Raw genomic sequence first — 27,568 nt, 5'->3', positions numbered from 1 at the left:
CTAGAGAGGATGAGGTCTGAAGTTTGCTTAACTGAGGGAGAAGAGCCCTGTAAAAGAACTGGAACTTAAGAAATCTATCATCCTAGTTCTTGTTTCATAGACTCTAGTTCTGTTAGTCCCAAAGACCTTTCAATCTAGAATGATCTTTCTATCCAGTGATCACAGCTTAATTTTAATTTTTAAAAATATTTCAATCTTATGTAAAACATATGTATATCAACATTATCATATATTTTATGTTAAATCCAATATTTATATGGCACTTGCTATGTGCCAGGCATTATTCTAAGTACCTTAGACATATTAAATCACTTAATCCTCATAATAACCTTGTGAAGTAGGTCTCTTATTATCCTCATTTTAGAGATGAGGAAACTGAGGCACAGAGAGATTAACTAGCTTGCTCAAGTCACACAGTTGTTAAGTGGTGGAGACACACTTAAACATGGGCATTCTGGCTTTAATGAGAAAATATGTGTATTTTTTAATGTAGAAAAAGTTTCTACAAAAATTTTCTAACATATTAGAAAAACTTATAAACATCAGTGTGCACACTTCTAGTCATCGGTTTATGTGTTTATTTTAGAACATATTTTGGATGCTGGAAAAGCAAGATATTAGCAAAAATTAAGCACTTGGGGTGTTTTCAGTGTTCAAAAGGATTGAAGAAGTCTAACTCTATTAGAGAAATATCAATGATGTAGTTATCTAAAATCATATCTAAAATCAAAATTTATTATCATACATAACCAAAGAGTTGCTTGGGTTTTAGAGAAGAAAGGTGAATTTTGGTATGAGGCCAGGTATGCTTCTAAGAATTGTCTACCTCAGGGTTTATGAAAAGTATGGTTCCCAGGCCAGTAGCATCATCACTCCCTGGGGACTTTTTAGAAATTCACCTTATCAGGCCCCTGGCATGGGGCTCAGTAATCTGTGTTCTAACGAAGTCCTCCAGGAGATGCTGATGCATATGCAACTTTGAGAACCTCAAATCCACCTACCTTTCAACTAGTCAGAAGTGTGGTGTCTGATTAAAAAAAAAACCAAAAAAAGGCTAAGAAATACTTTTATGAAAGAAATTAAGATTGTTAAAATTAATGCTAATGAAATGATTTGAATGTTAAATATTCATCTTGGACTTTTGTTTTCTTTTCCAACTTAGGTATAGAGTCATTTCTTATGTACTCTGTTCATGAGGGCATCAGGGGAATACCTTTGGAACCAAGTGACAAAACGGATGCTTTGATGCCTATATCAGGAACTTCATTTGCTGTGGGAATAGATTTCCATGCAGGTAAATGGCTTTTTATTCATAATTTATGTATAATGTTTTCACTTGATTTATTAAACATGATCGAAATATAACCTTTCCATCTGTACTCTGATAGTTAAGATGAGAAATAAGAAAACAAATTAGAGACAAATATTTTAAGCCTAACATAAATTGTTCTAAATATATTTTGCTGAAAAAAAATCAAGTAAAATTTCCTAAAATACAGCATTTGAATTGCAAGTGCATTAAAATGCCATTATTGATATTTGTTTGCTTCATTTTTATTTCTCTTTCTTTTCTTTCCCAAATGACACTTCTACTTTTATCCAATTATAAGTAAAGATACATAAAACATTTTGATCCATTATATACTTAAAACATAATCTTATTTAAAATATTTTGCAGATGTGATTATCTATTCTAACACAGGTAGAATGGAATAAAATCCAAATAATAGAAACAATTATAAATACTAAGTCATTTTAAATTACTTTTGAATACAGTATGTATCATTTTGGAGTCAGATTTTATCTTACCTTCTTGTTTTAGCTACAGTGAAAGAAAGCAGATTAGACGCTAACATCTTGCTGTGGCTAATAAAAGTATATGGTTGGGAATTGATGGTAGACATTGTCAAATTTATTGAAGTAAACAAGGTTTTTTTGTGCTAATTGTTAAATTCAGACATGGTAGAAGCATTGAGTATACTTTTCTCATTAATATTCAATTTTATTATTTTACACTTAAAGGTTTAAACTTATAAAAATAAATCTTTTCTGCCCCATGGCCGAGCGGTTAAGTTCGCGCGCTCTGCTGCAGGCGGCCCAGTGCTTCGTTGGTTCGAATCCTGGGCGCGGACATGGCACTGCTCATCAAACCACGCTGAGGCAGCATCCCACATACCACAACTAGAAGGACCCACAACGAAGAATATACAACTATGTGCCAGGGGGCTTTGGGGAGAAAAAGGAAAAAATAAAATCTTTAAAAAAAAAAAATAAAAAAAATAAATTTTTTCACCTCTCATCCAACCAAATCATATGCTTCCTGAGTTAATGTTTTAGTGTTGAAGATGCACAGGCATGTTCCCAGTACTTTTTTCTATTTGTAAAGACTTAATTTTATCTAAGGTTAAAAACAAATAGTTCTTTGATTTATAATCATAAGAAAAATCTTGAGCATCAGCTTGTGGGTTTCTGGTAGTAAGCTTATATTTTTCTTCCAGCTCCAAGACATTTTTTAAAAATCTTGTGTTAATGAAATTCTTGGATACAAATTAATGAATTCCTGGGGATCTTCCCAAATGATTCAGAGATAACTTTTCTTAAATAAATTATTTTGCAGCAAACGTTTAGAATCACATAGAAGCAAACTTCCTACATTTTTTAAAGGGCCTTTCCCAAAAGGAAATACAGACAAATACAGCATATCTTATTGAGCAATATGTTAATTTTGCTAAAATCAAAGTGTGCTTTTTAATCAAACAAGGTTGTCTGAACAAGCCTAATTATTCATGGAAGGCTCAGTACTCTACGAAGCATAATCTACCCTGCTTCTTATTTACATGCATCTTGTTCTTTTATAGGGTTTAGTAAGTGCAAAACTAAGAAAACTTGAACTTCCTGAAAAGATTTTATGTATACATGCATATATTTTTACTAAATACACATAATGCTTTGTTTTAGCTGGTATCACATATTTGATTTTTTTAAAGACTCCATAATGATTTTTGGAAGTCTTTGGCAAATTTTCATGATGTACAAATATTAAAATAAGCCATTGGGTCTAAATGTCCTAATTAGATCATTAGTAAATCTCTTGTTCCTTAAAAGTATACTGATTATTTGTATGAGTTGAATTCATTCTCTGAGGTTTATATTGGCCCTAATATGGTTAAGTTTCATATACTGTGCCATGGTAGAAGGTCATTTTATTTGCAGAGAATAGTACTCTCCCTGTTTCTAAATTCCCAATAATTATTAACATTATAATAAACTTATTTTGTATCAAAGTGGCTTTTCATTCGAGGAATTACCAGGAATTAGTTAAAACTGTGTTCTTCATATTGTACCTGCCATATTTTTAAATTACATTCCTAGAGAGAAATTATTTTTAGGAAATCTATTTCTTCTTCTAAATGTAAAAGGATCTAGGCATATGGAATAGTCATATAAAATTAGAATGTTCAAGAATCTATTAAAATCCCTATTGTTGGTAAAAAAACAGCAATAGAAAATGTGTTTTGAAATCAAGTGGGTTAGAGATCTAGGGGCCACTAAAACATACAGTGGGAAGAGGCCAGACTTTTGCAACAGACAACGTGAATTCTAATACCAATTTAACCACCTGTGACCTTGAGTAGTTTACTTAATTTTTCTGAAGCTCAGTTTCCTCAACTTTTGGGGTGTGGGAATATTTAGATCAATGTATGCAAATGTTTGGCACAATGCCCAATATACATGAGTGCTCAGAAAATAGTAGTAATATCTAATAATGAAAGTAAAAATTTAGAAATTGGCATATGTGATATATATTTACAAATATGCCCCGTAAGCTATATTTAAACTCCTAATTAGCACATATTTTGTTTTCTGGTTTTTTGACTGATACTATATTTTCTATTCAGTTATCTGCATGGAATAGCAGTTGTTCTTAACTTCTTGGGGACAGAAAGAGTAGGTTAGTAAATTTCCTTAGTGAAAATGAACCTAGTAATAATAATAAGGATAATGAATGGTCTATAGAGCAGCTATTTAAAGATTAAATAACATCACCAGCTGTTTGAAGTCGTTAAACGTAAACCCAGGAGGCTAGCAGACAGTGCTTAGCGAATAAACCAGGGAAACACTGATGATGATGATGGTGGCGGACATGGTGGCAGTATCAGGAGCTTTCAACCACCTCTGCAGATATCTTTTGTGCTTCCATCTACTTTACAATCTGATCCTTTACTAATCGTGTTTCATGAAAATATATTAGTCAGAATAAGTGTCAGGAGCTTGATTTATAGTATCTTTATAGACAATATATGAGCTTTGTGACTTTGTTGAGTGAAGTTGCTTCAGGGAGGAAGGAAGGAAAATAACTGGATTGTTGCTGAGAGAGGCAGAGAAAACTGTTTTTGATGTATCAGCGTCTGTTTTTCTTTTTGCCACGGTCTTTATGTTTTACTTGATTATAGATTCTTCCTCTTTTAGTTCCCTTTTGCAGTTATTCTGTTTCCTCTTCTTTCATTAATCATTCAATTCAGGATGCATTCCCTACTTTAAGATCAATCAAAGATAAAGATGGCAAAATGGGAGGGCACAGTTGCCCCTTATTCTAATCATAAGAAGGAAATGGTGTGGAGGATCACTTGTTAAGTATAACTATCATAATTTATGTAATATTATTTTGTTACCACAATTTTACAGGGAAAAATATTGTTCAAATATGTGCACTTCATGAGGATTAACAGATCTGAATCTTGCTGAGTTTTGTCCTAATGAATTAAAGTTTTCTGCAGTGAAAGGATTTCTTTCACCAGATGAAGCAATTCTGGATGCTATCCATAGAAGAAAGAAGACCCTGTGGCTAGATTTAAAATGTTCAAAGCATTCTTATCACTTCACTGAAAAAATCCCATTCCACTGGAAAAAAAAAATATTAAGCTTTGAAAATCCTTGCCTGCTGAGTGATATTCCTCCTGATGAATGAATACTGCATTTGATGCTTTAAAAGATATATTTTAGTTAGGAGAAAAGCCTGCAAAACAAAACCCGATGTTCCAGTTAGTAATGTAATCTTCTGTAATGCTCTATTCAGGCCCTCTTGTCTCCCCCCACCTGCCATGGGGGTATTTATGACTTTTTCATAATAATCATATAATAGAATATTACTTGAATAGAAGACCTTCTACTCAGAGAATGATTATCTGAAATTTTCAAGTTTATATTCTTTTTTCATCGTTTATCACTTTTGTTCAAACTTGAGTTATCCAGCTCAGGGTTAACAAACGTTGATTACTATCTGTTAGCTGTAGAACACCACAGGTAAGTTGCTGTGGAGGGTAAAGATAAACAAGGAATGGTTTCTGAGGTAATGCAGGAATGGGTGATCTGTGGGGATTTTTCTTTTAAAAGACTACACCAGAGGACCATTATTTGGATGTCATTACTTGGCATTCACTAAGCAGAATATCCTAATGCCTTTTTACACCATGACATAGTGTTCTAGCTATTAATACAATAAAGCGCTGATGGAACATGTCATTATACATCTGTTAAAACCCTTAGAATGTACAACACTAAGTGTAAACCTTATGTAAACTGTAGATCCTAATTTAAACTACGGAAATGTTAATGTAGATTCATCAGTTGTAACAAATGAACCACTGGAGAGAGATGTTGATAGTGGGGTAGGTTGTGCATGTGTGGGAGCAGAGAGTATATGGGGAACCTGCTCACTTTTTCTGTGAATCTGAAACTGCTCTAAAAAACAAAGTCTACTTAAAAAAACAAACACTGAAGAAGAATATGTGACAAAATACCATTGTCACATTTATACAGTTGAATGTCACCTATTTACATGAAGGATTCTCTCTTTAATAATCCTATAACATTTTTGCCCATCTTTGAATGTTAGAACTAGAAGGAACATTTGATGCCATCTAGTAGCATCTCCTCATGTTACAGATAAGGAAACCGGAACCCAGAGAGATCAAAAGACTGCATAGTAATGAAATATCCTATTCCCAATTCTTTACGCTATGCTCTCTTGCATTTGTCACCACTGAAACACAATTTTATTTTGACTATTGTTGGTATTACTTGATAAAACCACATTGTACTTCTGCAAATTTGTGCTGATGGAAGATCATATTTTATTTTGATTTATATGCTGAATCGTATGACCTTAAACTCATTTAATAATTGCAGTGCATAGTACTCAAGTGAAAGTATCTTTTTTCTATGCCTAGAGGCTTAGAAAACAGCTATTTACAAAATTTTTATAGTAACCACTCTGTCACCAACCAAGGCCATAGAAGAATTATAGAAAGAATTCTTTTTATGTCAGTAACAGCAATAGTTTAAGAAATATAATACTGTTACTTTGGGACATTTTTTCAATTTTATGAAAAGCGTTTCCTTGGCTACAAAGTGAATTTTTAGGGCTGGCTCAATTTCTTCTTGTTCTTGTGACAGTGAGCCAATACTAGTTTGTGTTGTCATTTCAGACTTGCTTCAAGAGTATATTTTCAAATCATGAGAACAGTTTGTATGTATTTGTAGATGGTCAAGTATAGTAAATCTTTCAAGACGTAAAGTAATAACTGTCATAAGGAAACAAAAACTTTTTAATACTACCTAGGAGACAAATATCATAAACATACATAGAATAAGGCATTATAGGCTAAAAAAATTATTGGAAATATCTCACGAATCATTTTTGGATCAATTCTGAACTCAAAACATAAAAAAAAAACCAGGCTTCTATTAGGCATCTGAATTCTTCAATAGGTTACCCAAAACCAAAAACCCCAGAAGACGCACAATGATAACCTACTAAGATGAAAACTTTGGTCAGCTTATCTGGGATATATTATTCTGTCTGTTACTGAAAGAATCACTTAAGTGAGTCTCATGAAACTTCTTTCTCAGGCACTTAGCCCTCCTCATGAAAGTGAGAGGTCCCAACACCAGCTTTAGACTAATTCACGTGAACCGCATCCAATCTGTGTTTGGGTCCGTTTCTTTTCCCCTCTCTTGAGTCTCTCTCTGCTGCTCTATTCCTTTTTAGCTACTCAGGATTCTCTTCAGCAGAGCTACATCCATATCTGATATTCTGATGTCTTTCTCTACTTTGTTGCTTATCTAAAATTAGTTACCAAGAACCCTATCTTAAGAGGCCTAGTTACACTAAAACACAGTAAATTGTTAATATCTGCTAAGAGATTGACAAGTTATCTCACTAAGTGTGTTTGAGCAAAGCACAGTATCTTACCCCAACACCAGAAGTGCAGCTGAAGCACCACTAAAGTTATGTGAAGAAAGTATTTTTATGAATAGGTCAATCTTTTGGATGTTTTTCAAATTCCCTATCCTCTGACTCTTAGATGATAGATTGGCACCTGTTTCTTCCCCCAAATTCAGCCCTGAATATGTTGAGAGGTCAAACGATACTGCAGAGGTCTCCTTTAGCTTAACTACATTAATACCATTAATATCGTTAAGTGTAACTTTAACCTGGAAAAAGTGTTTTTTCCCCTTTTAAGAAAACCAAGGATTAATCCATTTTTCTTTTTGACACCCTTTCTTTAAAAAAAATTAAAAAGTTATGATTTAGCTTCTGAGATTGTTGGCCATCAGTTTTTAATCAAGTAGACAATTTTCTAGTTAATAGAGAAAAAGGGAAGTTATTTAATTGGTTTTTGGACTGGTCATAAGCAATGAATCTTTAATTCTTTTATATCATTTGGCCTTATTCTTATCCAGAGGCAGTAGGTAGTAAGTGGATCCTTTTGGGGACTTGAAAGGAAAAAAGAACTAATTATTTCTATAAATTCCTTACTATTTTTAGAACAGGGAAGTGGAAAGCACTTCTTCAAGTAGAAGGTTTTCTACTGGCTGAAGTAGAAGACTAGAAATAGAATTAATCACCCACAGGTGAGTTAGGAAGAGGACTTTTGGAAGAGAAAGAAATTAAAATAACATCACCAAAAAATCTTAATATCCATTGAGCAGTTACTATATTACAGGAATAAGGTTTGGAAAATTTTATTTATTTATGCCATTTAATTCATCAAAATAATCTATTGAAGAAGGTAGTATTTTTATTCTAATAATGAAGAAACTAGATTTTGGGATGAGATATGGCTGCAGATAAGAGTTGGTTTCTTTGGAATGCCCAAATTAAATTCTACCTTCAGGATTTGCATTTGGGTTTTCGCCCTTGAGATTGAGATAAGCCATGAATTGAATAACCAGTAATGGTGTAATCAACATCAGATCCCTGATAATTTCATAGTGGGAATTTTAATCCTATTGCAATTGTGATTGGGAAAGATAATTTACAGGCAATATCAAGGCTTAGGGTTTGGGGGAATGGTGATAATGTGATCACCAAGTCTAGGATTGCCCCTGCTAAACTTGGGGGCAAAAGACTGATGTTACAGCCTCATCTGAGTGGAGAGTGAGAGAGATGATGATGATCATCATCATTTAAAGAGAAGGAGAATGAGAAAAAAGAAAAAATCATTTATCCCACTGTGTTTGTATTAGTTATCTATTGCTGTATAACAAATTACCAAAATTTAGCAACTTAAAGCAATAAACACATTATCTTACAGCTTCTATGTATCCACTTAGGTCTCTTATGAGGCTGCAATCAAGGTATTGGCCAGAGATGTGGCCTCATCAGAAGGCTCAATTAGAGAGCATCCGCTTCCAAGTTCATTCATGTGGCTGTTGGCAGGATTCAGTTCCTTGTCAGCTGTTTAACAGAGGGTCACAGGTCCTCACAATTCCTTGTGATGTGAGCCTCTCTGTAGGGCAGTCACAATTTGACTGCTAGCTTCTCTTTGAGCTGCTGAACAATAAAGTGAGAGCGCGCACACAAAATGGAAGCCAGGCCTTTTGTAACCGAATCTCAGAAGTAATATGCCGTCACTTTTGGTATATTCTATTTATTAGAAGCTAGTAAGTAGGTCCAGCCCACACTCAAAGAGAAGGGATTAGAGAAGAAAGTGGATACCGGGTGACGGCTACATTAGAGGCTGCTTATTACAATATTATAGGTGTTTTATCCGTATTATCCCCCACATTGTTATGTAAGAGGTAAATCTTGACGATTGGTTTGGGGGATGCTCCTGTAGGGACAGCTTCTTTATTCTGGCTTTAACCAAGTGAGGATGGATTAATGTAAAGCCCTAGGATCATAGTCTTGATGCCATTTTTGCCTCTAATTACTAGTAATTCTTGGATTCCTTGAGAACTTCTCTGGACAGAAAACAAAGATAAAACTTAAATATACTGCCAAATGCTTTATAGATAGAATGAGACAAAGCCAGGATTTGAACTTACATGTATATTTCTGTAAACCCTAGTTTTCGTTAAAGTACCATGCTAGAGTGAGAAAAAAGTGAGAAAAGTTTCCAGAGATGTCTAAGTATGAATGGGTGTTCAACAACAACAACAAATATGTTATATAAGGCAAGGCTTAGAAATATCTGACCATTCTGAGTGTGGGGTTCAGAAAGTGAGTCTGGGGATGGGGGATAGTTAGTGGTCTTAGTACTAAGTATCTAACTTGATAGATCTATGGCAGTGGTTCTCAGCTGAGTATGATTGTGCACCCCAGATTATATCTGTCAATATCTGGAAACATTTTTGGTTGTCACAACTGATATGGTACTACTGGGGAGAGGCTAGGGATGCTGCTAAACAATGCACAAGTCTCCTACAGCAAAGAATTGCCCAATCCCAATGCTATTAGTGCCAATTTTGAGAAACCCGGACCAGGGCAAAATCTAACGCGTGTTTTCAATGATTCTGAAGCGCACCTCTAGATAGCACCATGATCCTCAACAGTAGCAGACCAAGTCTCTTTTTCTTCAGTTACTATTTGTTATCTTGGTCATCTCATTCATTAACCTAGGTTTTAATGTCATGAATTTGCTAAATTTGCTTTTGGCCAACATTCCAGAAAAGTCTTTCAACAAAAGCTAGCAACTTCCAACCACTCTCTACAGTTTTTGACCAGTGTCTGGAAAAGTCTTCATGTAATATTAACTTACACTAAATCTTCTGCTGACAACTCTCTGGCACCAAAACTCTTTAAGCAGATCTCTTTCAAGAAATTGCTGATAGCTGCCTTAGGATTGCCTGGGGGATACAAAGTATGTAATACCAACAGAATTATTAGTCTAGTTACTTTCTTTGTTGTCACCAATGCAGGCTGAGTGTTGACTGATGTTAACTATGCTTAGAGTGAGTTCTAGTATTGTATCAAGCGTTCCTGTTCATTGCTTTGTGGCCAGAAAGGGAGCTCCAAAGTTCTTGGGAACAATTGCCAGTTCTTTATGCCTACCATGGTACACAAGAGCCATTATGCCAATCTTCTTCCAAGGACAACCTATTGTCTCCAATCATTTGCTATGGGTAAAGCATTCTGTCAGTGAATTCATCTAGAACTATGTTGAAAAACAAAACAAAAGTGATTTCTTTTGTCTAGAAGTGTATTTGTTTTATTTATTTATTATTTAATTTTACTGAGGACTAAATAAGAGGAGTTAAATGTAAACTAAGTAGGAAAAATCTCCGATGGAACCAGAAATGGAGCTTGATTATCAGTGTATTAAATACTAAAATAGATTACTTAAGGATTATGAATCTGACTCTGGAGTATTTTAAAGAGTTAACACAAACAAACCACCTCTTCTGAATAATGATTTCTCTGGGTCTCTCCCAGGTTTTTGACTATTCAACTTCCAATATTAACAGCTTCAACAGTAACAACCTATAGGCTATTTTTTGAAACCCTCTACTATTTGAGTCAACAGTCATTAAAATCTATTGACCAGAATGAGAATTAGGCTAGCATAGTTTGAGCACAGAAAGGAGACTGTATTGTAGAATCTGTTCTTGTCTTCAGGGGAAAAACAAATGTTCACAGGAGAGATCCTGTTTATGTTGCCGCTTTCCTTACAAATTAAATATTAAGATACTAAAAAGAATTGATGATTCCATAGTAATCCAAAGTCTAATTATATATGAAAAGCTATTTTCTAACTCCTGAATGAGAAGATTCAAAATTTTTGTTTTGATACCTGTGACATGTTATTCTGATTAGAAGGGAAAAGAGCTAAGATTTATTGGTGATTCTTATTAATAACCTTATTTAAAATGTGACTATAGCTTTATAATTGTTTCCATTTAATGTTCTCCCTTAACACTGTTTTAGTGATAAAGCAACTGATGTTTTGAGCTCATTTGGCTCAGATTTGAATTTATAGATAATTTTAATAAAGGATACCAATGAGTATATTTGCATACTTGATTATTTTCAATGTTCATGTGAAACCCTATTACCTCAAAAGAGTGATGAATAAATGAAAAAAGTAGACATCTACCAGCTCAATCATCATTAAACATTATTAAACTGAGTTTGTGAAATAATAGTCATTAGTTGAGCAATTACTTATTGATGGCATGTCTCAATTCTTAATTAAATACTTTTATTTAAAAATTCTTCTTTATTAAAATTGTACATTATAGGAAATTTGGAAAATTAGGAAACATGAAACAAAGTTTAAATAAAAATCACCACTACTACTACACAGACTGAAACTGTTAATATTTTGTTATATTAATGTTCATACTGTTTTTAAAATACAAAGAATCTTACTTATCTTATTATTGGTAAGATTTTGTTTTGCTCCTTCAACTTAGTGTTCTAACATGAACACTTTGCTATATTATGATTAAAAATTGATAAATACTATTTTTAATAGGAGTACATTATATATCATATGGATTATGATAATTTTTTTTACCTTTTCAATATTTTTGGACATTCTGATTGTTTCCAATTTTTGGCTGAAAAACCTTTTCAACATTTGTGATAATTCCTCAAAATGCAATTCTTGTTCTTTGAACTAACAACTTTTTTGAGATATAATTCACATACCACAGAATTCACATATTTAAACTGTGCAAGTCGCTATTTTGAGGAATATTCACAGAGATGTGCAGCTATCACCAATATCTGATTTTAGAATATTTTCATCGTCCTAAAGGGAAACTCCACACTCGTTAATAATTCTCATATTTCTCCTAACTTCCCAGCCCTAAGGCAACCACTAATCTAATTTCTGTCTGTAGATCTGCCTATTCCAGACATTTCATATAAATGGAACCAAATGATATGTGATCCTTTGTGATTGAATTTTTTCATTTAGGATAAATTTCATCCATGTTGTTGCATATATCAGTTCTTCATTACTTTTTTTTGCCAAATAATATTTGATTGTGTGGATGTGACATTTTATTTAGGTATTCATAAGTTGATGGACATTTGAGTTGTTTTCACTTTTTTGATATCACAAATAAAGCTACTAGGAACATTCATGTATATGTTTTGGTGTGGGTATTTGTTTTCATTTCTCTAGGGTACATACCTAGGAATGAACTTGATAGGTCATGAGGTAACTCTATGTTTAACCATTTGCGGAACTGTCAGAGTGTTTTTCAAACTGGTTGAACATTTTGCATTCCCACCAGCAGTGTATGAGGGGTCACGTTTCTCCACATCCACAACCAAGACTTCTTATTATCTGTCTTAGTTTTTATTATAGCCATTCTAATAGATATGAAATAGTATCTTATTATGGTTTTGATTCTCATTTTCCTGTTGTCTAATGATGCTGAGCATCTTTTCATGTGCTTGTTGGCCATTTATATAAATATGGAGAAATATCTATTCAAATTCTTTGCCCATTTTTTAATTGGGGTTTTTTTTTTAAATGTTGAGCTACTAGAGTTCTTTATATATTCTAGATAAAAGTCCCTTATAAAGTATGTGATTTGCAAAAGTTTTCTCTCCTACCGTGATTATCTTTTCTCTTTTTTGATGTAGTTTGAAACACAAACATTTTAAATCTTAGTGAAGTTCAATTTATCTAGTTTTTCTTTTGTTGCTTGTGCTTTTGGTATTGTATCTAAGGAACCATTGCTTCTAGAGATACTATGATTTAACGTTATTTGCTTTTAAGCGTTGTGTGTTAGCTTTTATATTTAGGCCTATGATCCATTTTGAGTTAATTTTTGTATATGAATGTGGATATCCATGTGGACTTGCATGTAGATATTCAGTTATCCCAGGACCATTTTTTCAAAAGACTGTTCTTTTTATTGTTGAATTGTATTGACAACTTGTTGAAAATCAATTGACTTTAAATGTGAGGGCTTGTTTCTGGAGTCTATATTCTATTCCGTTCATCTGTATAGCTGTCCTATTGAGTACCTTATGAGTCGTGACCACTATAGCTTTCTAGTACATTTCAAAATTTGAATTATGAGTCCTTCAACTTTGTTCTTCTTTTTCAAGATTGTTTTGGCTATTCTTAGTTCCTTGCATTAACGTATGAATTTTAGGAACAGCTTGTCAATTTCGGCAAAAAATTCAGCTAAGATTTCCATAGAGACTGTGAGAAATCTGTAGAAAAGAATCGGAGAGTGTTCTGATCTTAACAGTATTACGTCTTCCAGCATATTAACATGGGATATCTTTCTATTTACTTGGGTCTTCTTTAATTTCTCTCAAAAATGATTTACAGTTTTCAGAGTATAAATTTTACAGTTTTTAAATTAAATTTATTCTTACTTTTTTATGCTACTGAAATGGAATTTTCTTAATTTAATTTTGGATTATTCATTATAGGTATGTACAAATACAGTTGAATTTTGCATATTGATCCTGTATCCTGCAACCTTGCTGAACTCTTTTATTAGTTGAATAAGTTTTTAGTGGATTCCTTAGGGTTTTCTATATGCAGTCGTGTTCTGCCTAATGACGTTTAGGCCAATGACATTCCACATATGAAACAGTGGTCCCATGTTAGTACCATAGAACTTAGGTGTGTAGTAGGCTCTACCATCTAGGTATATGTAAGTACACTCTATGATTTCACACCACCACAAAATTGCCTAATACCACATTTCTCAGAATGTATTCTCGTTGTTAAGTGATGCATGACTATAAAGGATCACGTCATCTGCAAATAGAGTGAGTTTACTTCTTTATTTCCAATCTAGATATCTTTTACTACTTCGATCTCTACTTTTACTTCAACTTCCACTATTTCTTCTTCTCCTTCTTTGTTTTCTCCTTGTTCTTTTGCCCATTCTCCTCATCTCCCTCTTCCTCCTTTTCCTCTCTTTCTTCTTTTTCTGCTAATTTCCCTGGCTACAACCTCTAGTATGATGTTGAATGGAAGTGGCTAGAGTAGACATCCTCGTCCTATTTTTGATCTTAAGGGAAAAAATTCAATATTTATACATTAACTATATGATGTTAGCTGTTTTTATTTTGTAGATGCCCTTTATCAGATTGAATAAGATAACTCTATTCCCAATTTGTTGAGTATGTTTATCTTGAAGGGGTTTTGAATTTTGCTAAATGCTTTTTCTGTATCTGTTGAGATGATTATATAGCCTTTGTCATTTATTCTCATGATATGGTATACATTAATATATTTCCAGATTTTAAAGCTACCTTTTGTACAAATGGGATAAATGCGTTTTGTTCATGATGTATAGTCCCTTTTTATATGTTGCTGGATTCATTTGACTAGTATTTGGTTGAAGATTTTTGTGTCTATATTTGCAAATGATATTGGCTAGTATTTTTTTTCTTTTTTTTTTTTATTAATGTTATGATAGATTACAACCTTGTGAGATTTCAGTTGCACATTTTTGTTAGTCATGTTGTGGGTACACCACTTCCCCCTCCGTACCCTCCCCCCACCCCCCCTTTTCCCTGGTAACCACCGATCAGATCTCCTTCTCAATATACTAATTTCCACCTATGAGTGGAGTCATATAGAGTTCATCTTTCTCTGACTGACTTATTTCGCTTAACATAATGCCCTCGAGGTCCATCCACGTTGTTGTGAATGGGCCAATTTCGTCTTTTTTTTTGGCTGAGTAGTATTCCATTGTGTATATATACCACATCTTCTTTATCCAATCATCAGTTTCTGGGCATGTAGGCTGGTTCCACGTCTTGGCTATTGTAAATAATGCTGCGATGAACATAGGGGTGCAACGGACTCTTGAGATATCTGATATCAGGTTCTTAGGATAGATACCCAGTAATGGGATGGCTGGGTCATAGGGTATTTCTATTTTTAACTTTTTGAGAAATCTCCATACTGTTTTCCATAGTGGCTGTACCAGTTTGCATTCCCACCAACAGTGTATGAGGGTTCCTCTTTCTCCACAACCTCTCCAACATTTGTCGTTCTTGGTTTTGGATGTTTTTGCCAATCTAACAGGGGTAAGGTGATATCTTAGTGTAGTTTTGATTTGCATTTCCCTGATGATTAGCGATGATGAACATCTTTTCATGTGTCTATTGGCCATATTCATATCTTCTTTTGAGAAATGTCTGTTCATGTCGTCTGCCCATTTTTTGATCGGGTTGTTTGTTTTTTTGTTGTTAAGCAGTGTGAGTTCTTTGTATATTATGGAGATTAACCCTTTGTCGGATAAGTGGCTTGTAAATATTTTTTCCCAATTAGTGAGCTGTTTTTTTGTTTCAATCCTGTTTTCCCTTGCCTTGAAGAAGCTCTTTAGTCTGATGAAGTCCCATTTGTTTATTCTTTCTATTGTTTCCCTCAACTGAGGAGTTACAGTGTCCGAAAAGATTCTTTTGAAACTGATGTCAAAGAGTGTACTGCCTATATTCTCTTCCAAAAGACTTATTGTCTCAGGCCTAATCTTTAGGTCTTTGATCCATTTTGAGTTTATTTTGGTGTGTGGTGAAAAAGAATGGTCAATTTTCAATCTTTTGCATGTGGCTGTCCAGTTTTCCCAGCACCATTTGTTGAAGAGACTTTCTTTTCTCCATTGTAGGCCCTCTGCTCCTTTGTCGAAGATTAGCTGTCCATAGATGTGTGGTTTTATCTCTGGGCTTTCAATTCTGTTCCATTGATCTGTGGACCTGTTTTTGTACCAGTACCATGCTGTTTTGATCACTGTAGCTTTGTAGTATGTTTTGAAATCGGGGATTGTGATTCCGCCGGCTTTGTTTTTCTTGCTCAGGATTGCTTTAGCAATTCGCGGTCTTTTCTTCCCCCATATGAATTTTAGGATTGTTTGTTCAATTTCTGTGAAGAATGTTCTTGGGATTCTGATTGGGATAGCGTTGAATCTGTATATTGCTTTAGGTAGTATGGACATTTTAACTATGTTTATTCTTCCAATCCATGTGCAAGGAATGTTTTTCCATCTCTTTATGTCATCGCCTATTTCTTTCAAGAAAGTCTTGTAGTTTTCATTGTATAGATCCTTCACTTCCTTGGTTAAGTTTATCCCAAGGTATTTTATTCTTTTCGTTGCGATTGTGAATGGGATAGAGTTCTTGAGTTCTTTTTCTGTTAGTTTATTGTTAGTGTATAGAAATGCTACTGATTTATGCACGTTAATTTTATACCCTGCTACTTTGCTGTAGTTGTTGATTATTTCTAATAGTTTTTCTGTGGATTCTTTGGGGTTTTCTATGTATAGGATCATGTCGTCTGCAAACAACGAGAGTTTTACTTCTTCGTTACCTATTTGGATTCCTTTTATTTCTTTTTCCTGCCGAATTGCTCTGGCCAGCCCCTCCAGTACTATGTTGAATAGGAGTGGTGAAAGTGGGCACCCTTGTCTTGTTCCTGTCCTCAGAGGGATGGCTTTCAGCTTTTGTCCATTGAGTATGATGTTGGCTGTGGGTCTGTCATATATGGCCTTTATTATGTTGAGGTACTTTCCTTCTATACCCATTTTACTGAGGGTTTTTATCATAAATGGGTGTTGGATCTTGTCGAATGCTTTCTCTGCTTCTATTGAGATGATCATGTGGTTTTTGTTTTTCATTTTGTTGATGTAGTGTATCACGTTGATTGACTTCCGGATGTTGAACCATCCCTGTGTCCCTGGTATAAATCCCACTTGATCATGGTGTATAATCTTTTTGATGTATTGCTGTAATCGGTTTGCCAAAATTTTGTTGAGGATTTTTGCATCTATGTTCATCAGTGATATTGGCCTGTAGTTCTCCTTCTTTGTGTTGTCCTTGTCAGGTTTGGGGATCAGAGTGATGTTGGCTTCATAGAATGTGTTAGGGAGTTCTCCATCTTTCTCAATTTTCTGGAACAGTTTGAGGAGAATAGGTATTAAGAATGTTTGGTAGAATTCTCCAGAGAAGCCGTCTGGTCCTGGACTCTTGTTTTTGGGGAGGTTTTTGATTACCGTTTCTATTTCCTTACTTGTGATTGGTCTATTCAGATTCTCCATTTCTTCCTGATTCAGTTTGGGGAGATTGTAGGAGTCTAGGAATTTGTCCATTTCTTCCAGGTTGTTCAATTTGTTGGCATATGGTTTTTCATAGTATTCTCTTATGATCTCTTGTATTTCATTGGTATCTGTTGTGATTTCTCCTCTGTCATTCCTGATTTTATTAATTTGCGATTTCTCTCTTCTTTTCTTGGTGAGTCTGGCTAGGGGTTTGTCAATTTTGTTAATTCTTTCAAAGAACCAACTCTTTGTTTCATTGATCCTTTCTATTGTCTTTTTTGTTTCAATATCGTTTATTTCTGCTCTTATTTTTATTATTTCCCTCCTTCTACTGACTCTGGGCTTTGTTTGTTGTTCTTTTTCTAGTTCTGTTAGGTGTCGTTTGAGGTTGCTTACGTGAGCTTTTTCTTGTTTAGTGAGGTGAGCCTGTATTGCGATGAATTTCCCTCTTAGGACTGCTTTTGCTGCATCCCAAATGATTTGGTATGTCGTGTTCTCATTTTCATTTGTCTCCAGATAATATTTGAGTTCTTCTTTAATTTCTTCAATGATCCATTGTTTGTTGAGAAGCGTGTTGTTTAGTCTCCACATTTTTGCACCTTTCTCTGCTTTTTTCTTGTAGTTGATTTCTAGTTTAATAGCGTTATGATCAGAAAAGATGCTTGATATTATTTCAACTCTCTTGTATTTATTGATGTTTGCTTTGGTTCCCAAAATATGGTCAATCCTTGAGAATGTTCCATGTGCACTTGAGAAGAATGTGTAACCTGCTGTTTTTGGATGAAGTGTTCTATATATATCTATTAAGTCCATCTGGTCTAATTTTTCATTTAATTCTATTATTTCCTTGTTGATTTTCTGTCTGGATGTTCTGTCCATTGGTTTTAATGGTGTGTTTTTTTTTCTTGTGATAACTTTGTCTAGTTTGGTATCAGGGTTAGTGTTGATGTTGTCCCTCTTTCATTGCTGATTTTAGTAATTTGATTCATCTCTCATTTTATATTAAGCAATCTAGCTAAAGATTTGGCAAATTTGTTGATCTTTTCCAAAAGGTGAAGCAACTTTTAGTTTTATTGATGTTCTCTATTGTTTTCCTGTCTGTATTTTTAAAATTTCCACTCTAATCTTTATCATTTCCTTCCTTCTGCTTGTTTTGACTGTAGTTTGATGTTCTTTTCCAGTTATTAAGCTGGATTAAGCCTGTTAATTTGAGATCTTTCTTCTTTATATATATATATATATGGCTATAAATTTTCCTGTAAGTACTGCTTGACCTGCTTCCCATATGTTTTGGTATGTTGAGTCTTCATTTTCTTTCATTTCAAAGTATTTCCTAATTTTCCTTGTGATTTCTTCTTTGATTCATTGATTACTTAGAAGGACGATATATCTTTTCTCCATATTTGTGAATTTCCCAAATTTCTTTTTCTTATTGATTATAATTCAACTCCATTGTGGTCAGAGATTATAAATGTATATGATTTTAATTCTTCTTGAGTTTGAGCTCCTCATTTGCTATCAAACCCACTTGTTAGGCTCCACTAAATGCTAGTTGATTGCACTAATGTTTTTGACAGTGCTCTCTGATGTAAATTGCTCTTCTCTGACGATATTAAATTCTGGCAGGGATAGTTTGTGAAACCAGTCTTTGAGGTTTCTTCAGACTCCAGGAAAGCTCTTCTTTGTTGTCTCTTTCCATGTTTTTGTCTGGTTAGCTACTTGAGCTGCAGTTTAGCTTGTTGCTGTCATAACTCAAAGCCTCCTCTTAATTGCTTACATCCAAAATCTCCATTGCTTTAGGTAGCACATTTAAATTTGAACTTCACTACATTCTGTTTCAAATAAAGTCAGTTCTTTTGGGGAGAGTTTAGGATTTCTCTGTTCTTATGGACTGTTTCTCTCCCTGGACTACATTTCTGAGTCACTGATCCTGTTGTTAGGCAGAATGGTAGCCTCTGGCTTGCCTCTCTTGTCATGGAACTTCTGCTCTACCAGCAAAGTGAGGCAAAGGCAATCAAGGTCCCCTAGTGTTTGCAGCTCAGTTTCTTGGCATCAGTTGTACTTGAACATTTTCTGGGTGAAAAAAGTTCTTAAAATATTATTTTTATACTTACATCAATTCAAGTATCAAGATATAGAATACAAATTTTGCATAGATATAATTTTAAAGATAAAATTATACTTCAGAATACACCAAAAATCATGGTGGAAAATTTGAGGACCACTGTGAGCTGTCATGGTCATCATCAAAAGGATTTTTGAACATTAATTTCCTCAACTTTGAAAACTATGTTTCATTCACGTTGCTGTAGTCCACTTCCATTTCCAGACATTTTCTGGAGATTCCACTTGTATATAATGTATTCTTAAAAAGTTATAACTGTGAAGGCAAATATTAGTTTTTTACATTCAGGTCACAGCTGGGTGTCTGGAATGATTCCAGTTTACTGGGAAAACATGCCCCATCCAAAGAGGCATTTCAGGATACCCAAGAACTGCTTATTTAAAGTCACTTAGATATTAAAGGTCTTTGCATACTTGCAGTCACACTTTAGGCTTGCCTAAATCTTTTGGCTTCCCTCTCTTAGCATGGAGCTTCTGCCCTACCAGCAAAGGGAGGCAAAAGCAATCAAGATCCTAGTTGTTCACAAGCCATCCTCTCCTAAGACAGAACCTTCCCCCTATGAGTAAAGGACTGGGTGAGGTAGGGAGCCCCTGAGCTCTTGGCAGCCCTTACCAGGGGTTTGCCTCTGCAACTTGAATTTGGAGGATATGAGAAATGCTGGTGTCCTGTCTTTCCTGGAGAGACTCTTTATTGGGAGCCAAGGACAAAGGCACCCTCACCTTCTTATCCACTCCTGCCCATTGTAGAGCTTCCATCAAGCTGAATTGAGACAGTGGAGAGAGGGACTGTTCTTACCAAGATTTTGTAGATCTTTTTGAATAATTTTTTCTTCATTTGACATATACTTTTAGGTAAATTTTGAAAAATTTTAATTTATTTTAAATATTTTTCACCGGTTATACTTGTTTCACTGGGGACTGGGTTAGCTAGGCTCCTCATGCCAGCATTCTGGAAGTGGATTTCTTGGCATTTACTATTCAAGTATGTATAAGTCAGCAACATTGTTTGAACTCTGTCTGAAAAAGCATTTCCATATAATTTGTGAAGAAATATAAAAATAAGTGGTTAAATCTTAATTTAAATAATTATCTTTTTAGGGAGATGACTAATACTGTCTTTACTGAAGTGAGACAGGATTGTGAAGTAGAATTTACTACAGCCATTAAGTGAGCACTCAAAAATTATATAATTGGTTGTTATAGCTATAAAAAAAGAAATCATAATAGATTGAGCTGAAAATTATAAATACTTTGTTATACTTTTAAAATTTTATCTAAAATGGAAAAATATTTCTACAAATACACTATTCCAAAATCATAGTTAAAAAATGATTTGATATATGACATTCTGGAAAAGGCAAAACTATGAAGACAGGAAAAGTATCACTGGTTGCCAGGGGCGAGGGGTGAGGGAGGGGTGAATAGGTGGAGCATAGAGGATTTTCAGCATAGTGAAACTATTCTGTATGATGCTATAATTCTGGATACATGTCATTATACATTTGTCAAAGCCATAGACTGTACAACAGCAAGAGTGACCCCTACTGTAAACTATGGACTTTGGGTTATAATGATGTGTCAATGTAGGTTCCTTGATTATAACAAATGTACCGCTCTGGTGAAGGATTTTTATAGTGGGGGAGGTTGTGTGTATGTGGAGGCAGGTGATATATGGGCAATCTCTGTATCTTCCACTCACTTTTGCTGTGAACCTAAAACTGCTCTAAAAAATAAAGTCCATTAAAAAAATTTGATATGCTCTTCTAACATACAATTATTCTGAAACAAATGCTTAATATATATATAAAGACACATCACCCTTTATAGAATAAATACTAAAACATGGCATTTTAATTTATTTCCTATAATTAAGTAGAGTTCTATCCATCCAGTGGCTGTGTTTTTAACTAACAGAATGCTTTTCTGTTCAGCATAATAGATGCTGTCTATAACAAAACACTCCTTCTGCTACTGTTGCTACTGTATCTATCTTGTATATGGACATTAGTTTATTCTGTTGTATTTACTAATGATTTTTCGGAGACCTCAATGGTGGTGGCAGCTATAATAATAGAAATATTGCAGAAAGGAAAGTGAATCGCGGGGACAAAAGTAAAGGCACCATGGCTTAAACATCTTTCTTCAGGTAGAGAATCTCTTTTCATTGACAAACTTAGAAAATTTGTTAAAATTTGATTTTATTAAAAGAAATGCCATCTCCCTAAAATGGGATTTAAATACCTCTCAGGTGTATAAGGTAAGTATTTTAGAGGAAATGTGGAGCATGAGATCATGGTGCAATTTCTTGGCATCAGTTGTACTTGAAGATTTTCTGGGTGAAAAAAGTTCTTAAAATATTAATTTTATACTTACATCAACTCAGGTATCAAAGGATAGAATACAAATTTTGCATGGAATTTAAAGATAAAGTTATACTTCAAAATACACCAAAAACCACGGTGGAAAATTTGAGAACCACTGAGTGCTGTCATGATCATCATCAAACGGATTTTTGAACACTAATTTCTTCAACTTTGAAGACCAAGTTTCATTGTGTTGCTGTATTCTACTTCCATTTTCAGATATTTTATGGAGATTCCACTTGCACATAATGTGTGCCTAAAAAATTTCAATTTTTAGGACTTTTTAGTGGGTGTCTGGAATGGTCCCAGTTTACTGGAAAAATATGCCTCATCCAAAAGAGACATTTCAGGATACCCGAGAACTGCTTATTAAGGCCACCTAGATATTAAAGATTTTTGCATATTTACAGACGCAATTGAGGGATGATTGAGGAATTCAACCTGGAAATTCCTCTCGTGTTTGTGTCATTTTCCTTTTGTGTGAAATAATAGTGTCACATAAAGTGCAGAATTCAAAGGCAGGCTCACATCACAGTACCAGTAAATTACAAGGTTGAGATTGGTAAATGATATGACCTTGCAAGCATTAACCTTTTTGGATTTAAGTTTTCCAACTGGTAAAATGCAGGTAACTCTATTAGAAAAAATAGGGAACAGCTGGTGTCCATGCTTTGTTCAATAAACTTCCTTATACTGGAAAGCCATCTATTTACTGAAAGCAATCATAAAACATTTTGCATAAATAAATGTGGTTTGTGAATACATAATAATATCAAAAGCAGTCATTATGCCTTAAAACAAATATAAAACTTGAAATCAGAATTGATTGGTTGGCATTTTATAATCTGTTTACAGTTGGATTCCTTCCATTTGGCCTTAGGGATTCTCATGCCTTGTTTCATCGTACGCACCGTTGTAACTCATACATGTAGTCTGCTAGATTTCCAGGCAGGTTACTTTTTGTTGTGAGAGACAATTCACCACTGGTAGCATTGATTCTTATCCTTTACTTGGTTACTGTCAGATGGGTAATCAGGGCCAAGGATTATGCAAAAGAGCATTATATTATTGTAACTCAAATTTTTATATAGATGGATAATGTACTGAAATATAGTACTTTTATATATTTATATATAAATATTCACAGGAAGTTTTAAAAACCTAACAATAGTAGTGTGTTGACAGCTCTCGATATCACATCTGGTGTTCAAAATGTAAATGAGCCATGATAATAATTATGTTGTTAAATAGAAAGACTAAATGGCATGGAACAATCAACCTGCCCTATGTCCTGGAAATTGCACCCTTTGAAAATAGTCTTGCATTTGAAATCACCAATAATCTTTAACACTGAAAAATGTGGTCATTTGTTGATTTAGATGCTTTACATACTTATTGTTACTTATTCTAGGAAGTTCTCTATCCTAACGTGTTAACATTACGCTAGCTGTCGGATCACTTTCAAGCTATTCCTGTTTCCATTTAAGCAGAGACTTATAAGATTTTCTGAGATGAAAGAGACTTTGGAGATTATCTAATCCAACCCGATCATTTTTCATATAAGGTAAAGGAGATTGTTCCCAAAATGCCATCATGCAGACAGACTACAGAAACAGAGAAGTATCTAAGGAACGCTAGCTTGCCAGCCCAGCTGTTTGAGTTTCCCCAGATATATGAGTGGGTGAATTTACACATGATTAGGTTTTCTGGCATTCTGCCCACCCGGCTGACGTCAAGCAGAGCAGAGACATCAGAGCAGGGAGAGCTGCCCCTGCTGGGCACTGCCCATATTGCAGGTTCATGAGCCATATTGTTTCAGCCACTAAGTTTTGGGATGGCTTCTTAGCCCTAGCAACTGGCACAGAAGCCCAGATTATTGAAGTGACTTGTCCAGATGCACAGCTGTGAGTAGTAGAGCTGGTGACAGATAATAGTGTTAGATTCTGAGTTTAATGTTTTTCTATTCCACTGTGTATTTCCTTTTTTTAAAAAAAAAAATATGTTAGGATGTGTTGTCAGATTTTGTTTAATTTTTCAAAAGGCTATTTGAAAGGAAATAGCAGGGTTTTGATTTTTTTCTATTCTTGCTACCATAGATTCTTCTTTGTGGTTAATGAACATAACTTTACCTTGAAAGTAAAGGCCAAAATGCTTTCCTTTTATTCTGTTGCATAAAATGACTTCATTTTGCCTGCTGCTGGCAAAAAATCTGCCTAAAAGGCTCTGACAAATAATCAGGAATGCACAGCCTGTCCTCATATGCATGTGGTGAGAAATTAAGTTCTCAAATTCAGAAAAATACATGGCCCTCCTGTGCACATTTGTGGATTCAGAATAACCACAATAAAATACAGAATTAATCACAAGTTAACCTTGTGAAGCATAGCTTGCATTATTTCCAGGTTATTATCAGTGCTCTGAGCATTGGAATTTTTCAACTATGATTCAGGCTAAATTGGTTTTAATGATTTTAGTCTAGGTGACTAGCAAAATAAAATAATTAGGAAAAAAACCTATGTATTCACTGGCTTAGCAAAACTATAATTTGATTCGATATTAGATAAAATTATTTATTTATTTGGTGAAAAAGTTATTTTTTATTAAATTTTTGACTTGGAAATATTTTAAAATTTCTTGTTCTAGCTTTCTTTCTTTTGGGAAAGGCAAAAATCTTAATTTATTGCTATTTTTGCCAACTCTATAAATAGGAAGGAAAAAAATGAATCTTATATGTGAGGGAATTGGAGAGGCGCTGAAAAGTTCCTCTTATTCCCAAATTTCTTTCATCATTAGAACAGGAAAACACCATTATCTCCAGAAGGTCCCTTCAAATGTTTATTTATCAGCTGTATCATGAATTGTATATTAACACAATCTTGAGTACTTCTTGGTGCCAAACGCTCTTCTACATACTGAAGGTGCAGCAGGAACAAAACTGCCATCTCTCTTTTCATGGAGCCTACATCCTAGTGGGAAAACTAGATAACAAACAATCACTCTCCCCACCCCCCAATAGAATTTGATGAAGAAGCAAGAGCAGTTTAAGGACTAAAAGATTCAAAACAGCTGCTGTTTTAGACCGTGTGGTCAGAGAAAACTTCTTTGAGAGGTGAATTCTAGCCAGCACCTGAATGAAGGAAAAGTGAATCTGGCACCGAGTCATTGGAAGGCAGAGGCACAGGGAGCCCTAAGATGGAAATGGGTCGATTGTTGAACTAGTGAGGAGGCCAGTGGGGCACAGCCCTGCGAGCCATGCTGGCTGAGAAGTAAATTTTTTGACATTTGGGTGGAACTTGACTTCTTATCTTCTACTTCTTGAGTCATATAAGTGACAGGGCAATGAGAATCCAATCTTTGATTCTCTCTGCTCTCCAGATAGGGTTGGGGGCTTTAACTTCTATCACCTTTGACATTCTCCTTCAGACCACAATGGGAATGTCCCACTGAATTATATATGCCTTTATTTTTATTGTGCCACTATTTTGCCTAGTTTTTGATTAGAGTAATAACAGTGAACACTGAATGCATGTATACTATATGCCAGACACTGTTTTAAATGCTTTAAGTGTATTAACTCACTTAATCCTCATGAAAAGCTATGAGGAGGTGCTATTGTTATCCCTGTGTTACAGTTGGGGAAACTGAGGAACAAGAAAGGTTAAGAAATTTGCTTGAAAGGGTGTTGCTGGTAAAGGGCAGTGTTGAATTTGATTTGGATTTTGAATGCATGTAATCTGGACCCAAACTATGTACTCTCAGTCTCTGTACTTTCTTCTCACACATTTAAAACAAAACCTGTAAAAATGTAGAAATGTTGACCAAATTTATAGATGACAAAATATCTTGAAGAGCTGGAAGCCATTCATGAATTAACTAAGATAGCCAATGAATTAATACTAGCATGGATGCTGAAGACTGCAATGTAAGGTCTTGGAACTGACTTTCCATGTTTTCCATCTTGCGATCATGTGGGCAATTTGATCTTAATCTAATCTCTTCTGATTGTTTCTGTTCAGTTATGGTATTCATTGATTCAAATGTTTTCCATTGTGTAGAATGGCTTCACTTGGTCAGATTTGTTATCCCTGGGTGGGGGAGGCTATAGTTTGCCAAATGATTCTTCAAATGTCGGCATGCGCTGGTAATGAGAAGCAGACAGCATATTTCTTCAAGTAAGCTTGTATGTGGGCTGACCTTCCTTTCATCTTGAGGAATGGTGATTACTGAACATAATGTTGATTACTAACGCATGGACAACTCCTTCCTTCTCTTAGAAATCTTCTTTTCTTATTCAAAGTTATTTTTAGCTTCATCCATTCATATTTAAATTAAAAAAAAATCTCTGAGGTACATGTGGATACCTGTTATGGGCTGAATTGTGTCCCCCAAAGCTTATAATGTTGAAGTCCTAATGTCCAGTATCACAGAATGTGACTATTAAGACAAAATGAGGTCATATGGGTGGCTCTAATCCAATATAACCAATGTCCTTATAAAAAGAGGAAATTAGGATACAGACAACACACTCAGAAGAAAGACCATATGAAGATAAAGGAAGAAGACAGTTATCTACAAGCCAAAGAAAGGGGTCAGAATGAAATCAATCCTGTGGACACCTCAGTCTCAGACTTTTGGCTTCCAGAACTGTGAGAAAATAAGTTCCTATTGTTTAAGCCATCCAATTTGTGATATTTGTTATGGCAACCCTAGGAAACTGGTACAATACTCAAATATATTACATAACAAATGATCACAAAAGCCATTTAAAATGTCTGTTCTATTGGAGAGGAGACTCGGTAAATATTATAGGAAATTCAGTATCTGGAATTGACTATTTGTTTAAGTTTGTATCTGGAATTGACTATTTGTTTAAGTTGAAATGTATACATTTAATTCCTTGTTCTTTTTCCAAGGGAGGTAGATAAAAAGGGAAATTCCCTTTTCTACAGACAACCTCTGAATTTATCACCCTACGCGGAACCTACTCTTTGTCCTTATTTCAACTTTTGGTGATCTGATTCCATCTACCTGTGTTTCATTGTTTCAGTGCCTATTTGGCATTTTTCTACCTCTTTTCAGAGCACGTATTCCTTAGCCAGTTATTTCAATAATGGACTATAAATCTTTGCACTCCTTGCTCTTCCAACATTCCTTCTTTGCAAATCCCCAAATCCCTGTAAAGCCTACAATTTTCTTTCTCCATCCCCATCCCTGTGGTAGCTACACATTATATGTCACTTTAAATCTTCAACCCATCCTGCAATCTCATTCTCAGAAGATACCTTTGGACCTTAGTTTATTGCGAGTACTAGGCTGGTGTCGCAAAGTCAAATGACTACAGGGGCCAGGGGAGTTTCGTGTGAGAATGAAGTAGTTAGGGAGAGAGGGGGGCCTAGTGGGGACTGACTGTGGCAGACCACACTGCAAATGACATAGAGGGGACAGAGGCTCCTTAGCTGTACATCATTTCAGTGATGCAGTATTGGTAGCCCTGAGTTGCCACCAGTTCCTTTTTTTTCCCCTAAGTAACACTATAGAAGATAATATTGTAGACCAGATAAAACACATTTAGTTTGTGACCAGTTTGAACTCTTTGGTGTAGGGCAATAGGCATAAGCTTTTCTATACCTTCTCTCATACACATTTCAAAATATTCATGTCTTAGGCATGCTTAAGGTTGACTGGGGCAAGTGTCTGTGAGTAAAAAAGGAGATTGAGACAGATGAGATTGGGAGAAATTGGAATGCACTATAGGGCTGACTCCTGTGGAG

The 27,568-nt window shown here is 34.8% G+C and overlaps 1 protein-coding gene across 1 annotated transcript in view; it reads left to right on the top strand.

Annotated features, from left to right (window-relative positions):
- LOC124233810 (low-density lipoprotein receptor-related protein 1B-like) overlaps positions 1 to 27,568 on the top strand; it is a 792,861-nt gene that overhangs the window by 291,615 nt on the left and 473,678 nt on the right. The window contains exon 29 of the mRNA XM_046651030.1: positions 1,163 to 1,294. Within this exon, the coding sequence (XP_046506986.1) occupies positions 1,163 to 1,294 (132 nt within the window). The remainder of the gene's footprint in view (positions 1 to 1,162; positions 1,295 to 27,568) is intronic.

This window comes from Equus quagga, unplaced genomic scaffold, assembly GCF_021613505.1.
Source record: "Equus quagga isolate Etosha38 unplaced genomic scaffold, UCLA_HA_Equagga_1.0 251_RagTag, whole genome shotgun sequence".
Classification (NCBI taxonomy): domain Eukaryota; kingdom Metazoa; phylum Chordata; class Mammalia; order Perissodactyla; family Equidae; genus Equus; species Equus quagga.
The sequence above is the reverse complement of the archived record's forward strand: the minus strand, read 5'-3'. Positions and strand labels throughout refer to the sequence as shown.